Source organism: Sapajus apella, unplaced genomic scaffold (genome assembly GCF_009761245.1).
Source record: "Sapajus apella isolate SASKATOON/1434 unplaced genomic scaffold, GSC_monkey_1.0 scaffold128, whole genome shotgun sequence".
In the NCBI taxonomy this organism is placed as follows: domain Eukaryota; kingdom Metazoa; phylum Chordata; class Mammalia; order Primates; family Cebidae; genus Sapajus; species Sapajus apella.
In genome coordinates, this window is record NW_022437068.1 from 4,485,358 (window position 1) to 4,502,678 (window position 17,321).

The following is a 17,321-nucleotide window of genomic DNA, read 5'->3' on the forward strand; positions in this document are numbered from 1 at the left end:
AAATCCTAACACATTAATAAATGTTTAGTGAGAGTGCATGCATGATGGTAAGTAATTAGACAATCGACGGAGGAGTTCTGTTGGCACAACTGTCTGGCTCCCTTTATTTTCCTCCATCATCTCCAGAGAGATTCGGAGGGATGCAGGGAGGAGGGGTGGTCTGGGGTGGGGCAGGGGCTCTGGGATGGGTCTCTAGTTCTGACACTTCCCACTGGGGGGTCTCTGCAGCCACTCCCCTTGGGGCCTCAGTGTCCGCATCCCTCCAATGGGCACATTTGTCCTGCCCTGCCCCCTGTACAGATAGGCTGTAAGGAATCAATACTGCAGCATGAGGGGAGGGTGGGTTTCAGCATGGCATGACAGCCCTGCCCTCGCTCCTGCCTGTGCTCAGCTACTCTCAGGCTTTTCATGAAGCACTGCATTGCCACCTCTGGCAGGTGGAGTGGGGGTGAAGGGGGCAGAGCCTCGAGGCTGGACAAATGGTGGGCTGCGCCTCCCAGGGCTGAAGGCATACCCTGGGTCCTGGCAACCCCCTTCCCAGCCTCATTGGAAATCATAACCCTTTCTTCACAGGGCTGCTGAGAGGCTTGAGACAGCATGGAAAGTGGCTGGTGCCAAAAATGTCCCCAATGTGAGTTCTCTTCAGCTTCTGCATGTGCCCCTTCCAAGCCCACAAGCTGCTGCACTGGACACCAGTGATGCCTGAGGGAAGGGACCTTGGCATTCTGGACTTTCAAACGGAAGCCACCCGCTTAAGGAGCTGTTCTAAAGGGAAGAGTATTCACTGGGCTGGGCTGCTCTGTGGGGCTGGGGAAGGTGGACGGAAGGGTGGCTCCAGGGTCCAGACAGGAGCCTTTTTTAAAAGTCCTGCCATCTTCTTTGGAGCCAGGTTATTTTTTCTTGTCAAGACAGATCCTCATTAAACCAAAATAAACAACAACAACAAAAAAACCCGTTCCCCTACCCCTTTCCATATTGCCATTTCTATTAGATTAAATGTTAAGAGCACACAAATGTAATATTCCTTTCAGATCAAATTAGAAACAGGTGCACTTTTGCATAAGGAAATTAAGTTGCAGACAATACGAATACTTGCTAAAATGCAGACGCTGATGAAAATAAGGAGCCCTTTTGTCATTATTGAGGCAATCTGTTGGCAAAATGTACATGCTAACGGTCTGACAGATCTGCGGACTCCAGCAGGCTGCCACGAACAACTAGGAGCCGTTCTGAAAGTAACAGATTTTTTTCCTTAGAAAATATATGTACATTCTCTTCCTCATCTCCTGGTGCTATTTACAAGGCATGAAATGCCATAAATAGGAATTCCGTGGTTACACAAGGCCCCCCCAAAACACAAACTTCATCTGGGCAAGAGATGCATTCTGACAGTTTAACTCTTCATTCTCCTTCAAAGTCCAGCAGATCGCAAGGCAGGCAGACAGTGCAGGCTGTCCCCAGGGTGCTGGTCATGGGCCGGGGTCGTCCTTGCGCTTGCGGCAGTAGGGGCAGCAGCCGTGCTGAAGAACCAGCAGCTCATAGTCCTCAGAGTGGAACATCTGAGGGACGATCAGGCCAAAGCCCTAGTGCTCATCAGTCCTATGCCTGGGGCTGGGACAGCCTCTCAAAGGCAGGGGACTTGGCAGTGGTCAGGGCTGGACACAGACCTGCAGCACCTTTGTTTGAGGGTTGGAAGGGGAGATGGGAGGGGGCTGTGGGGCTCCTTGTTTTCTGAGTGAAGGTCAAAGGCACACACAGTTGCTGGCCCTTCCGGAATTAGGGAGGGTGTGGACAGTATTGGATCCAGCGAAATCTACTTTAGATGCACATGGAATGCAAGTAGAGGCGAGGACAGCCAAGCCTCTTTCCCAACTTGGAGCTGTGGATGTGCTCCTCCTCCCAGGGGCCAGGCCTCCCAGAGGGACATCTGGGTAAGGGAAAAGTGGCTGAGAGAAGCACACGTGAGCTGCTGGAGTGGCCACCTACCTGGAAGCAGGAGGGGCACATGGTAATGGAGGCGTCAGGCAGCAGTGAGCGGAAGTACTGCCACCTCAGGGGCGGGGGCCAGCGCTTGATGATGACGTCCCGGCGGCTCATGGAGCGCAGCACCAGACGGCTCACCACCACCGGCACAAACTCTGAGCCACCCTGCTGCAGGGTGGGCGGGAAGGAGGCAGTGTCTTCACTCAGCCACAGTGACACATTTGTGTGGATTATGATCCTAGAATCTTTGTCAGTGGCGAGGGAGGATCTGCTTCGTAACCCCGACAGTGACAAGCTCCTCCCACCAGAACTGAAGCTGCCTTCCTGTCCACAGACCTGTGCCCTTGCCCATGGTCCCTCAGAGGCAGCCTTGGCTCCTACACCCCACAGGAAGGGGTCCTGTCCCACCCTCGTGCCATCACACCTGGAAGTTCTGGCGAATCCTCCTCTGTTACTGTGCTAACTGAGGGTCCCCATGTGCACAGGAGAAGGGATGAAGGCTGCCCTCCTGCAGGTCACCCAGAGAGGCACCCTTACCTCAAAGCTCAGCTTAGCTGTGAACGGGTCCTCATCTCCCATGGAGTCCTTGGTCTCCACTAGCTGCAGAATCTGGGAGCCTGGAGGGGTCTGGTCAAGGATGGAATCAGAAGAGCTGGAGATAGACCCTAGCCTCCATCCTACACCCATGTGAAGACTCAAGAACAGCCAGGCCAGCGGAACAGTTTTCCAGGAGGAAAAACAGTGGGGGCTCAGGCCGAGAAGGCAGAGAGAAGGGACTCTGCTGGCGCTGTTGCCCTCACCCATTCCTCTTGCAGGCCATGCGTGCCATGGCTCCCAAGGCCAGTGGGAAGCACATGCAGGCCCTGTGAGCCATTGTGGGTGGGCATGGAGGGGATGACGGGCCCAGGGATCCTGGAGAAACACTCAGCAGCTGCTGGGGGGTCTGCAGACACTTGTGATAGAGCGGACGGGGTGAGCCCCTACTGACCCCAGGCCGGATCAGACTCACCTGGAGGTCCCCAGAAACTGCCCCTCTCCCACAGTGGTGGAGCTGGTGACAGAGACCGGCAGGGGTCCCCAAGGGAGGCCCATGGCATGGAGACTGCTAGTGTCAAGTTGGAGTTGGCATAGCACCCACATGCCAACACCATAGCCCGCATCATCTGTGGCACCTGTGGGAGCCTGGGTGGCAGAGCAGGATCTGTCTCTCCTTCAGCAAGATGGGAAGCTCTCTCTGAGCTTCCCTCCTCCCAGTGTGGCCCCTGGGGGCGGCAGCACATGGGAGCTGCGGGAAAGGCAGCCTCACAGCCCCTACACCTGCAGACTCAGCCAGTGGGAGGGAGCGAGGCCCCAGGCCATGTGTGTGCTGTTCCCTGCAAGAAGCCAGCCTGCAAAAGTGGCCTGACAAGGACAACAGTACGTCCTCCTGGCCAAAGGGGCAGGCTGAGCTGTGCCCTGGGGCTTTCACTGCCACAGCTGAGAGGAGAGCTGGCCGTTTCTGGGGGTGATGAGGCTGAGGGGATGTGGGGCTCCTGGCATCTCTATGTTGTAGGGGTACCATGGTGCTGCCAAAAAATGAAGCTCCCCAGAGGAGAGCAGAGCCAAGAGAGGCAGAGCAAGCCTGTGACCAACCGGAGTGAGCGCTGGGCCATGGAGCCGCCTCTCCTCAGGGCTTCTTTGCACACCCTTCACTTGTTCAGCCTGTCAGTCATGAACTGTGCCACCTGCATGCAAAAGTGACCAGAGTGGAAGAGCTAGGGGCCAACACTGACATCGTATCCCATGTTAGCTATGTAGGAGCTATGCATGGAGGCACAGCCAGTGCCTTTTAGGGGCTAGGGGAGAGTGGGAGACCCACACGGGAAGACCAAGGTGCCATTTGCCACTCTGGCTCCGCAGGCCCTGGCCAGCCCTCTGCCCACCTCTGGTCCCTGTCCGTCCCATGTGGGCCTCTCCAATCTCTCTAGGGACACAGGGCCAGGCTCAGCATGACCTGCCATCCCTGGGCCCTCCTGCTTCCTGCCTGGCCCCATGCCCCTCATATGGCTGCACACGTAGGTTCTGGCCAAGAGCATGGATACTGTTGTTTATGGTCTCCTGCTGTCTGTCCTCTCGCTTGGGTCTGGGTGCCTCCAGGTCGATGAGGGAGATGGCTTCTTCATCAGTGATCCCCTCCTCCAGGCAGAACTCAACCAGGTGTAGCACATCTGGAGGGCGTGGGGAAAGGGCTGAAGCAGCTAGCTTGCAAGTAACTTTCCACTGGGCAGGTGGGGTGACCACAGAGTTCTTTCTCAACCCACTGGCAGCTTCTCCAAAAGCAAGAAGAGGCAGCAGGGGTAGTCTGTGTGTGTGCAGGGGTAGTCTGTGTGTGTGTGCAGGGGTAGTCTGTGTGTGTGCAGGGGTAGTCTGTGTGTGTGTGCAGGGGTAGTCTGTGTGTGTGTGTGCAGGGGTAGTCTGTGTGTGTGCAGGGGTGATGTCTGTGTGTGTGTGTGCAGGGGTAGTATCCGTGTGTGTGCAGGGGTAGTCTGTGTGTGTGTGTAGGGGTAGTCTGTGTGTGTGCAGGGGTGATGTCTGTGTGTGTGTGTAGGGGTAGTCTGTGTGTGTGCAGGGGTGATGTCTGTGTGTGTGTGTGTGCAGGGGTAGTATCTGTGTGTGTGCAGGGGTAGTCTGTGTGTGTGTGCAGGGGTAGTGTCTGTGTGTGTGTGCAGGGGTAGTCTGTGTGTGTGTGCAGGGGTAGTGTCTGTGTGTGTGTGCAGGGGTAGTATCTGTGTGTGTGCAGGGGTAGTCTGTGTGTGCAGGGGCAGTGTCTGTGTGTGTGTGCAGGGGCAGTCTGTGTGTGTGCAGGGGTAGTGTCTGTGTGTGTGTACAGGGGCAGTCTGTGTGTGTGTGCAGAGGTACTCTGTGTGTGTGTGCAGGGGCAGTCTGTGTGTGTGTGCAGGGGTAGTCTCTGTGTGTGTGTGACCAGGGGTGGTCTGTGTGTGTGCTGGGGTAGTCTCTGTGTGTGTGCAGGGTAGTCTCTGTGTATGTGCGCACTGGGGTAGTCTGTTTGCGTGTGGCCAGGGGTAGTCTCTGTGTGTGTGCAGGGGCAGTCTCTCTGTATGTGTCTGTGGCCTCTGTTCAGCTCCTGGGAAGGGGCTTCTGATCCCGTCAACATCAAAGGAGCTGAGCGTTGAAAACCCATCTCAGCCTCTTGGTCTGAATGTAAAGCCATTGGCCTCTTGTCCTGGGGCATTTCGTTATGCAAAGCCTTGCGCCAGGTTCCCAGAGTGGGTGCTTCAGCTTTGGGCAGCAGTGGGTCCTATCTCTGGGAACACCGACAGTGACTCTATGTTAAGCAGGTGGGTATCAAGAGTGTCCTCATTTCACAAACAGGGACGTTCAGAGGCCTTTGGGCCTTGCCCAATGTCGTGAGGGCCGCAAGCAGTAGAGTGAACCTCGCTGTCCATAGGCTGTCCCGCCCATGTGCCCAGGATGCAGGGACTCACCATAGGAAGAGGCAGAGAAGACAAAGGGCTGGCGGCAGTTGATGCAGACGTTGCCCAGGTTGTTGAGCAGCGGGTTGTTGGTGGAGCAGCGGTAGCACAAGGGCACCAGCTCCTACAAAACAGCCACGGACTCCGGAAGGGCCAGGCTGGGGCAGGCATGTGTCCTCTTCCCCCTGGGGCCTGGCTGCCGAGAGGAAAGGCCACCCAGGTGGGCAGGCAGGGAGGGGGCGCTGGGCCTGGGGGCTCCATGCTATAGGGAAGTAGGATAAAGGCCTGCCAATACCCAAGCCCTGTCACTTGGAGCCCCCTGCCCAAGACACCTCTACAGACAGCACTCAGCAGAACTCTTCCCCTGGCAGGAATGAAAGTGACTTGCCACCTTTGGCCAGCCACTTATCATGCTCCAGGCACTGTGCAGAGCATGTGGCTTGTGCTAATTTAGCCTCACAACTACCTGTGGGAAAGGGGGAAACCAAAGGGCAGAAAGGTGGAGACAGAGGTAGGAAAGTGTGGAGCTAGGATGTGAACCCAGGTCTTTCTGATGCAGTCCTTGCTCTGAGCTTGAGGGAGGGGCTGTGAAAGAAAGCAGCTGGCTGGGTTGAAGGAATGGGGGCTGGGCACAGACCCGGGCTGCAGAGAACATAGGGTGGATTTGCTGGAGAACCACAGAAAGGGCAGGGGTTTCTAGAGTGAGAGTCAGCCCTGCAGCCAGGCTTGGGGTAAAGGCAGAGCCACTTGGGCACAGAGGTGCAGGGCTTGCCTAGGGGAGAGCAAGAAGCAAGGGAGGCCGGGCTGGGGCTGGCGCACAGTGGGCTGCAAGGAGAACAGGGGGTGGACAGGGAAGCACAGGGGAGCTGGCATAACCAGGCTTGAGCTGAGGGCACAGAGCCCTCAGAGCGAGCTCTTTCTTCAAACAGAGGGAGCTGCAGCCTCTGTCTTCAAACGGAACCCAGGCCAGGCTAGTGGTCATGAGATGGCCTCAGCGGAGCGGAGGAGAAGCCATCTGCCCAAGGGTGCTGTGTCCTCACCTCACTGTCGTGGAATGGCTTGGCGCGGATAGTCAGGGTACCCAGCTCGATGGACTTTTGGAATCTGGAGGGGATACACAGGCCTCGCAGCTTGTCATAGGCGTGTCGGGCCAGCCTGTACGCGCCCAGGGCCTTGCTCTGCTTAGCCAGGGTGAAGAGTATTTTCCTGCCGTGAACAGGGTTAAGGATAGCAAGGGTAGCACCAGGCCCAGGAGCTGAGACTGCCTATCCTTGGAGTGAGCCCTAGACTGGAACACAGCTCATGCTGGTGCCAGGAGGGCACAGGATAGAGCGTGAGGAAGGCTCTGTGCATTTGTGAGAGGTGAGTGTATTTCTCGGACAGGAAGGCCCAGGGATTTTTCCAGAGATAAAGACAGTGTAGTTTCCATCAATACTTTAACCTTGCTTAGCATCTCTGGGCCTGCTGGTGGCTTGTTTTGTACCCTGACTAGGCCAAAATGGCTCTTCCTGCCTCACTGAGCCTGCTAGCCAGGCCTTCCTAGGACGCCTGGCACCAAGGGCACTCTGCTTTGGCCCTGCCAGGTGGGGCCTGGTCCCAGACTCCCTGGGGAGACACCCTCAGCCCTGCTCTACTGAGGCCCCTGGGTGCATCCCTCTGCCTGCCCGTCCTTCCCGCAAAGGCCTTGTGGGCGGTTTCTGAGTCGCAGCCTCGAAGCTCCTCGGCCAGAGGCTGGGCCTTTGTGCTCTCCTCTCAGGTCACCTCCGATGCTGGCCGTGCCCAGGCCCTCCTACCCTTCCTCCCCACCTCCCTCCCAGTGCTCCTGCTCCCGCCCTCTGCAGTGCAGCCCCGTCCACTTCAGCAGTTCTGTGGAGAGTGTCCTTCTGTCTCCATCATGCCTCAAAGTCAGGGACTGTCAGGAGTCATTTCCAGGTCCCCAGGGGATGGCACAGGGTGAGGCTTAGTGCAGGGGTTCCATCAAGCTGTTGACTCAAACTGAACTTGCTAGAAACGATGGGTACAGGTGCTCAGCCCCCGCACGCATGGCCCTGACTGCTCCTGTGGGGCAAGACGGAGATGCCTGCAGCTGGGGTGTTACTCTAGGAAGGCACCCCTTGATTTGGGGGTGTTTCCCCTGAAATGTAAACGATGGGCCTGGAATCCCCCAGAGATGCCAATTCTTACAACAAGCAGCTCTGGGCCTTCTCCAGTGGAGTGGATTTTCCTTACAGCAGGCAGGCGGGGCTCGGGCTGGGAAGGAGCTGAGGGTACAGTGAGGTTTAGAAAATAACAGGGACAATTATGTCTCATGACATCTAAGACCTTAAAGATCTGGATCACTGGTAATGATCCAGTATCTGACTGCACAGTCCCTTCAGGACCCTGTTCTGTTTATGGCCCCACTGTGGCCCTCATTGGCTATAGAAGGAGAGGCAAACCCAAAGGTAGGCCCTCAGGCCTCGGGCCCTGCTGCCTCTCCAGCCCCTCTCCCTCAGGGCCCCTCACCTCCTCCCACATACCTCGCTTGCCCCTCTACATCCCGGGCTCTCCCCTGGAACATCCACTTGGCCATCTTCCCTGGCTGCCTTGGCCTGCATGACAGACAGCACCTCTTCCAAGTAGCCTTCCCTGAGCATGGCCCTGACCTCAGCCTCATTCCACCCTGAGACACAGCGCACATCCACCAGACCAGGTTCTAACTTGTGACCTCCACCCTTGATGGCAGCTTTGTCACCTGGTACCTGGCCTGGGGATGGGGGAACAGCAGCTGATCTGTATACCTGGGCTGAACAAATGCTCCTTGCTCCCCAGTCTGAGGAAGTGCCCAAGATTCCAAGCCCGAAGGCCTGGTGCTTCTTCCATTACAATCACTCTCTCATCTGTGAGTTGTAGGAGGGACTGGGACAGTGTGTTGGCCAGAGATCTATTGCTGGGCTCAGCTCAGAGAGCCCTGAAAACTCTTCTTCTCTTGGCCCAGGCCCCTGGGCCTCCCTGCTGAGCCTCTACAGCCAAACAGCAGAGGGAGGGTGAGCTCTCTCTCTTCTCTTGAGGGCTGCTAAGAGAGGAAGGTTCTGCCAGGAAAGTGCTCTAGAAGGAACTTCTTGGGGCCATCAGACAAGTGGGATGGGATGGGGGAGGGGTAAGAGAAAGGATACACTTTAGAGATGCCCGAGGGGGTGTCCTTGGGCAGGCTGTGCAGCAGGAACCTGGAGATGTTGAAAAGAGTTTCAGGCCCATGGACACTGAATGGATCCTCCTGCAGTGAGAGAAAAGCAAACAGAAATTGAGTACCTCAACTGAGCTGCTGCTGGGCTAGGCCAGAAGGCAGACACCAGTAATTCTGAGTGACATCAACAACAGTGACCCTGATTATTGAGCACCTACTGTGTGCTGGGCACCATATAGCCACTGTCTCATCTGATGAGACATAACCTTGTGGCATGCATTTTTATCCTCACAGTACTGATGAGAAAACTGACACCTAGATAGATGATTTGCCCAAGTCACCAACTAGAACAGAGCTGAGCTGCGCTTCAAACACAGGTCTGAATCCAAAGCCCAAGAATGTCTTCCAAGCTGTACTGCCTCTGGAGTTAGTAATGATTCCATTTCACTGAACTCAAGTTATCTCCACTTAGCTCTAAAAGAGAGGACTTTCTGTGTGACTGAGGACATGACCCCTGATCCATATAAGCCTGTCTTTAAACAGAGGCACTTAGCCCTCTTCAACATGAACCCACAGGCCTCTTCTGTGCTTTCCAACAGCAGCCTGGCTGATGTGCCACCAAACGAGCACACATGTGGAGTTCCTCAATTGCTGACCCATTTCCCTGGCTCCTGGCATAGGCCTCAACAGAAGGTGCTTAGCACACATGAGTGGACTGAGTAGTCTTCTGTACCTAGAGGCTGCCAGAAGCTCAGCAGACAAATAGGAAATTTTCTATGTGGGGTCTATAAAAGGTTAAGAACTTATTTTGAAGGCATGTGGCAAACTGTCTATAAACTGAGACTGTTGATTTCTAATAAGGCTTTAGATGTTGAGGATTAAAACAGCCTAGCCACTCCTCTTTCTTGTGAGCACTTACATGGTAATAAACTGACATTTCCTGAAGGGTCTTGTGAGGCTCTAGTCATCACTGAGCCACCAAAGCTTCCCCTAATTGGTCTACACTCTGAGGACTCACTTTGCTCTATACTTCTTCAGTTCAGAGCTTAGCATTTTCTCTGTAATTCCCACTTAAATTTCTATAGCTTCTGTTAGCTCCAAGAACCCAAGAAAACCTGAGATTACATCCTTTACAGGCTAAGAACCAGGATGAGGTCTGCCTCTGGTTCTATTGCACTAGGTAGGGAAGCTAAGTAATGTCCCAGAGAGAACAGGTAGGAGGGGAGTCCTTTCCTCTGGGAAAGAAGCTATGTATCCAGGAAGGACCTGAAACTTCCCTTTCTAGTCTTGCCCTGAATCAGTGCTGCTCTGCTGGGCCCTGGATGCTGAACCACAAACTACCACTCACCTCCAGGCCTTTGCACAGGCTGTGACCTTTGCCACAATACCTTTCCTTCTCCTCCTCCACTTCACTTGCCCCATTTTTACTTGTCTCCTTCCCCTGGCTGAGGGGCCACCTCCTCCAGGAAGTCTCTTTACAGGCCTCTAAGCTTTTCCCTTGAGGGACTGTTTTGTTTGCTAGACTAGGACTGACCGCAGGGACAATGTTTTGTTCACCACTACGTTGCCAGGTCTCATCACAGGGTCTGTCACACAGTAGGCATTTGTTGAATGAAGGAATGACCCAATGAAGAAGATTCAGCTAAGAGCCAGGGCCCCAGCTGATCTGAGGCCCCTTAGCTCCAAGCCCCATGTAGGTCCTGGAGCAGAGCACAGCTGTTACAGAGAGGAGCCCTCAGCCTCATGCCCCAGGTGAGGAAGAGGACAGGGAACAGCAGGAGAAAAGTCTGGGGGAGCCGGGCGCAGTGGCTCACGCCTGTAATCCTAGCACTTTGGGAGGCCATGGTGGGTGGATCACCTGAGGTCAGGAGTTCAAGACCAGCCTGGCCATCATGGTGAAACCCCATCTTAAAAAAAAAAAAAAAAAAAAGAAAAAAAGAAAAAGAAAAGTCTGAGGGAAGGAGCTGAGAGTCAGGCTCTGGAGTGGCTTAGGCAAACTGAGGCTGAGCTGGGCCCTGACTTCTAGCCTAAGTTGAGTCTGGGCTCCTTTTGTGGTAGCTTCTCTCCAGGTGAGCACTTGATAGAGATTAGGAACCCTGAGGGGGTCTTGTTTTGAAAGGCAAAGACTGTAAGGGAAGATGAGGTCCCTTGAGACCACTGACCTTGCTGTGGGTAGGGATGTGACACTGGATTGATGGTTGGCCTGCACAGAGCCTGTCAGAGGAGTTCTTCTTGCCAGACCTTCCCAAGATGCAAAAAATATGCTGTGAGAGGTCAACACAGATTACAGGGAAAGAAGTGCCCAGGGTGAAAGGCAGGGCATTTGAGAGGTCAAAGAGCTGCAAGAAGGCTGGGTGTGGTGGCTCACTCCTGTAATCCCAGTGCTCTGGGAGGCTTATGCAGGAGGATCACTTGAGTCCAGCAGTTTGAGGCTGCCATGAGCTATGGTCATGCCACTACACTCCACCTTGGGTGACAGAGACCTTATCTCTGAAAAAAGAGAAATGCTAGATGCCCAGCCAGAGGAAGCGGGCCAGGGAAAGCTGGTGTGAAGCCTTGCCTGGAGCAGCAGCAAGGATAGCTGCCACCTAGGGTCACTCCGTACTGGGTACTCTTCTAAGTGTTTTTCCAATATTAACTTGTCTAATCCTCACAACAATCCCATCAAATAGATACTGCTGTTATCCCTGTTTTATAGAGAAGGAAGCTAAAGGCCAGAGAAGATAAGTAACATGGTGTCATCTGTGTGTGAGGACTCGAGTTTACCCACTAAATCAACATACTAGCCTGCTTTCTCTAAGAGGAGAGAGGGAGGGAAAGGCTAGGAACATAAGCTCCAGTGCCAGCCTGTTGAGACTCACATACTGGCTCTGGAATTTGCTGTTTGATACTGGAATACATTCTTAAAGGTGGTTATGTTATACATCATTTCAATGGGCATTTCTCGCTTTGTTTTTCTGCTAATGAGTTATTATTACTTGCTGTTTATGCTCATTTTAGACTATGGAAATGATATTAGACAAAATGCAAACGAGTGATTTTCTTATTCGAGTTCAAAATGGGTCATAAAGCAGCAGAGACAACTGTAACATCAATAGTGCATTTGGCCCAGGAACTGCTAACCAATGTACAGTGCAGTGGTGGTTCAAAAGTTTTGCAAAGGAGAGGCTTGAAGATGAGGAGCGTAGTGGTCAGCCGTCAGTAGTGGACAAAGACCAATTGAGAACAATCATCAAAACCAATCCTCTTACAACCACATGAGAAGTGGCCAACTAACTCAACATCGACCATTCTGGTTATTCGGCATTTGAAGCAAATTGGAAAGGTAAAAAAGCTCGAAAACTGGACGCCTCACGAGCTGATCAAAAATGAAAAAATAGTCATTTTAAAGTGTTGTCTTCTCTTATTCTACGCAACAAAAACCATTTCTCAATCAGATTGCTGTGCGACAAAAAGTGGACTTTATATGACAACCGGTGATGACCAGCTCTGTGGCTGCACCAAGAAGCAGCTCCAAAGCAGTTCCCAAAGCCAAACTTGCACCAAAAAAAGGTCATGGTCACTGTTTGGTGGTCTGCTTCTAATCCACTACAGCTTTCGGAATGTTGGTGAAACGATTACATTTGAGAAGTATGCTCAGCAAATTGAGGAGCTGCACTGAAAACCACACCACCTGCAGCCAGCACTGGTCAACAGAAAGGGCCCAGTTCTTCTCCACAACAACACCTGATTGCACGTCACATAACCAATGCTTCGAAAGTTGAATAAATTGGTCTGTGAACTTTTGCCTCATCCACCATATTCACTTGACCTCTTGCCAACCACCTACCACTTCTTCAAGCCTCTTAACACCTTTTTGCAGGGACAATGCTTCCACAACCAGCAGGATGCAGAAAATACTTTCCAAGAGTTCACTGAATCCTGATGTATGGATTTTTATGCTACAGTAATCAACTTATTTCTCATTGGCAAAAATGTGTTGATCATAATGGTTCCTAGTTTGATTAATAAAGATGTGTTTCAGCCTAGTTATAATGATTTAAAATTCATAGTCTTAAACTGCAGTTACTTTTGCACCAACTCGCTGTGAGACCCCTCTGTGTAGTACCTCACTGTCATCTGGTAAAATGAGGGTACCAGTCTTTTCCTCAAAGTGTGGTTGAAAGGAGGAAATGACTTGATACAATGAAGCCCTCAGTACATTGCCTACTAGGTACTAAGTGCTCAACATCTGTTGGGTGACTGAGGAGATAGTGGATGAAGAGGCTGTTGACAATCCATTACCTGTTCCCCATTGCCACCAGACAGATTTAAAATGGCTTTCTCAAAGGAATTAGGGAGTGACTAAAAAGAACTACTTCAGTTTCTAGAGACCAAGCCAACACTCTTGTTTCACAGAGAAGGAAACTGAGGGACAGAGAGGGAAAGTGACTTGCCAAAGAACCACTGGCAGGGCCAGGGAGGGAACTTGAGCCTTTGGTTAACCTGGGCCTTTGCCTTATTGGAGAAGAGGGCCTCAAGGAACTCCCACCCCACTTGCTGGTTAATGCAGTATTGGCCTGAGTCATCAAAGCCTGCACTGAGCAACTAGCAAGACCCATTCCAGCGCTGGCTTATAATTCAGAAGCCCACTGCGTGATGGATGGCAGACAAATAGTCAATCAAGGAAAACCAAACTTTTTCTGCCCAGAGGAGACCAAGATTCCTCAGCAGTTCACTGTGACCAGTGGGCTACTTTCCAGCTAATCTGCTGTTCTTAGACATGCCTGGGGCCCCCAGCTCAGCAGACAGTACCCTTAGGTGCCAGTGACCCAGCCATCTTACCGTGTGGCGATGTATGGCATGGTAGCCATGGTACAGCTCTGCCAAACGCTGAAAGTGGTGGAATTTGCCAAGCATCACATCCTTCTGGGCAGGATCTGCTGTGTGCAGTGGGTGGGAGGGCAAAGTGTCAAACAGTGTCTGTGGCTGCCACCTGGCCACAGGAGGAGGGGGCCAGGCAACAGCACTTTGGCCAGCATCAGTTCTCCCACCACGCAGTGTCTGTGCCAGGGTGAGGGACAAAGTATAGTGATGGGAAAGGCACTCTGCTTAGGAGTAGGGGCCACTCCAGGACAGTGAAGTCTTAGGTGGGCAGGGCATAAGGCAAGGGAGTTTGAGGTTATTTTTTCCAGATCTCTCACTGCACCCTCTCAGGTTATTCCCCTGGGGGAGAGACAGCTGCAGCATGACCCTAGACATGCCAGAAGAGCCTGCTGGGACAAGGGCAGGCAGACACCAACTGCATTCATGCTCATCTCATGCCTCTTCCCTCTGCTGCTTCTATCAGAAGCATAAGCCACTGCCCAGAACAGAAAAATGCCACCTTACACCTGGGCTTAACAATTTTCAAACTGTAAGCATGGCTCTGTGAGGCTCCCAGCAACTTTACAAAGGGACTAGGACAAGGGTACTCCCAAAGGGCAGATGGGCATGCAGAGCTCAGGAAGTACTGTGACTTGCTACAAGTCACCTGTGGCTTCCATTCCAGCGTTTTTCCCACCCCTGCTTGTGGCCTTGTCCAATGGAGAACATCCCCTTGTCTCTTCCATTTCCAGGACGCCCTCAGTACATCATATTGTGAAAGAAAGCAACATTGAAACTGTTTTCTTGGCTGGGATGAGTAAGAATCTGGAGTATGCTATTGTAACGCCATCTCTTGTTTATCTTCTCCTTTAGTTAAAAGATTTTAAAACCCAGTGCTCACCCAGGTCCAGCTATGGGCTCCCAGGTAGCAGGGGAGAGACATGTTCTGAATTAGCAATGCAGGGCTGGACCTGCCAACCGTAACCCTTGGATGGCCCTCATACCATTCTGAGGGGCAAACTGGAAAAAGATAACACACCACATTATGCCATTGCAAGGCAGGCTTATGGACAATACACCCAATAAACAAGCCCAGGGCTTTAATTAAAATGTCCCAGCTCTTCTGATGTTTATCTTGGTATCAGAGCGGGGCTTGGGAAAACAGTGGTCTGGCTGATGTTTACGCACCTTGAGCTATATCGAGGCACTGCATGGATAGCATCCAGTAATAATAGGCAGCATCATTAAACCTGCTCTCTGCCACAGCATTGTCTGTGAGCTGCTCCAGCACCTGGACTGCTTCTCTCTGTCGCCCAGCCTTGTGGAATGCTGTAGGAGGGGTGGGGAAGAGGACAAAAGCACATGCAATTTAGGGAGGCACACAGGAGGCAGGATGGAGCTCTGTGGGTCTTGCATGGGCTGCTCTGGAAGTAGGACACTCACTGGAGCATCTGCAGTGCTTCGTTGCTGGGATGCCGCTTCTCTAAATAACCAAGGCTACATCCTGGAAAAAGTACAGTGAGATATATTCCTTTTTGGCTGGGAAAAGGCGACCGACTTTGAAAAGGATGGCAGAAAGGAAAAACTGGAGGGGCCAAATTCCAGGGCAAAGTCTGGTGACTCCTAAGGTGACACAAAGAGGACCTGCCACTTCACTGCACTTAGAGGTTTACCAAATGCTTTTGTTGCTAATCACCTCACTGGATCCTTGCCACAGACTTATACAGAAAGAAAATTATCCCCCTTTTTATAAGCAATGAATGGGCTTTGCAAGATGGAGGTAAAGTGTCACACCCAAGGTCCCAGAGCCAAGTCCAACTCAAGTCCTGTTTGTCTTCAAATGACTGCTTTCCAATAACCACTTTGAAGGATCTGCCTCAGTTCTTACAACCATTTGTGAAAACAAGCAAAAAAAAAAAAAACAAAAAAAACTCAAATGTTCCTATACTTTTTAACAGATATTTTCTGAGTACCTGCTACGTGGTCAGCCCCTTGAGAGGTTGGCGGCTGCCAGTGAAGCACTTGTAGCCATGACATTTGCCATGTGTGGGCACTCAGATGACACTAATCCTCTGCCTTCAGAGAAGGAGAAGGTCTGGCCTTTGTTTCATTCTCATCTACAGTCTCTTGTCTGAGTACCAAGTTACTATGGTGATGGATTCTTGGAAGGGCAGACACAGACAGATGGATAGGTTGATGTGTTTTGCCCAAACATGAAGATACTTCAGCAACTGGGTACTCTGGAAATGCTGAAGCAGCAGAGAATACATTGTCCTTCAGTGAGGGCTTTTGGTTGAGGAGCTCCAACATGGAGACATTTGTTCTGCAATGTGTCCGGAGGTGGCAACTGTTACCAGAAGTGTAAATGAGATGCTATGGAACATGAAACACCCAACTTCAATTAGAAGGCTAAATAGGCAGCAAAACAGAAAAATCAGGTTCCCCAGAGAGGTACTGGTGCAATTCTGGCTCTGCTGCTGACTAGATTTGTGACTTGGCATGGCACATTTAGTCTCTTCGTCCCTGCATGGCTGTTGGCAAGATTCAAGGTTATGTAGGTTAAGTGCTCAGCCAGGGTCTGACACAGAGAGGGCAGTCAACTTTAAAAAATATGATTAACGACATCAGCAAATGCTCTATGCTTGCTTTGGTTCCTATTTCAGATGCTGTTGTATGTTGTATGCAGCCCATTTCACCAACGGAAATCTTGAGGAGCAGAGGTCACCTGTTTATCTAAGCCAGAAATAGAAGCTGAGTTTCTATTCTTGGTAGAGGAAAGTAGAGGTGAGACCATGCCTTATACTGTGTGGCAGTCCTGACTTTTTGTCCTCATGGCACCCTGGCTCGCCATTACCTTCCTGTCACTTCCTAGCTATGAAACTTAAGGCAAATTTCTTCACCACTTTACCCTTCAGTTTTCTTATCTGCAGAATGGGAATCATAATGATGGTAGCTACACCATAGGGCTATTGGGAGGATTAAACGGGAAGATACACTGTAGTGCACAGCACTTTGCTCAGTAACCAGAGGCTTGGAGAGGAGGCAGCACCCCTTAAGGGCCTGTAGCAAGTGAGTGTGGCTTAGGAGGGTGTGATTCCAAAGCCCATGGTCTTTCCATGCTCTACTGTCTTTCACCACCAAACAATCACATCCCCAGGATGAAGTCATCTATCTTGGGATCTACAGATGGAAAGGGCTTGTAGCCTTCCTGAAATGTATGTCTTGGCAGTGACTTCTCCTGCTCCTTCTAGAAGGTGACAGTCTGTGTTGCCTACCTTGCTGGGCTTCCTCAAAGCGATCGTTCTCTGCTAGCCACTGAGCATAGGGCACGTAGATGTCATCCTTAAACTCAGGATGCTTCTCACCCAAAGCAAAGGCCTGGGGAAAGGAGCAAATGAAGTCTTAATAAAGCTTCCCCTGCAGCCCCCATGAAAACACTGCACTTGGCTGAATTCATTAGGGATGTCATATTTTGCCAGCCTTACAACTCAGAGGGGGAGAGTGCCTCCCCCCAAAAACTACCCACAGAAACGCAAAAACAAATCAGCTCTTCGAAAACAAAAGGCAATTAACAGCAATATGCAAGCGACTGGATTCAGTAACAACACAGTCTGTTTCTGGACCACAGAGGCGGCACAGAATCGGAAACATTTTATTTTGAGGTTTGCGTGGGCTCCTGTAGTGCTGCAAACAGATTTCTTTTAATTGCAGGCGACACCTAAGGAAACAGGATTGACATTATCATCATCACCACTTCTTATCAGTTGTCAAAGATGACTGTGGGCTTCATGCTGTATGGACCCACTGACTGCTTCTCACCTAAGCCCCAGAACCACCTATCAGGCCAGGAGAAC

The 17,321-nt window shown here is 51.9% G+C and overlaps 1 protein-coding gene across 1 annotated transcript; it reads right to left on the bottom strand.

Annotated features, from left to right (window-relative positions):
- Positions 1-1,016: 1,016 nt before the first annotated feature.
- LOC116539438 (intraflagellar transport protein 122 homolog) lies at positions 1,017-17,315 on the bottom strand. The gene is given in 11 exon segments (XM_032262386.1): positions 1,017-1,559; positions 1,987-2,151; positions 2,521-2,600; positions 4,065-4,190; positions 5,469-5,580; positions 6,497-6,662; positions 8,612-8,712; positions 13,447-13,544; positions 14,656-14,796; positions 16,743-16,858; positions 16,860-17,315. Coding segments are annotated over 11 exon segments (1,272 nt in total). The 5' UTR covers positions 16,937-17,315; the 3' UTR covers positions 1,017-1,469.
- Between the last annotated feature and the right edge of the window lie 6 nt (positions 17,316-17,321).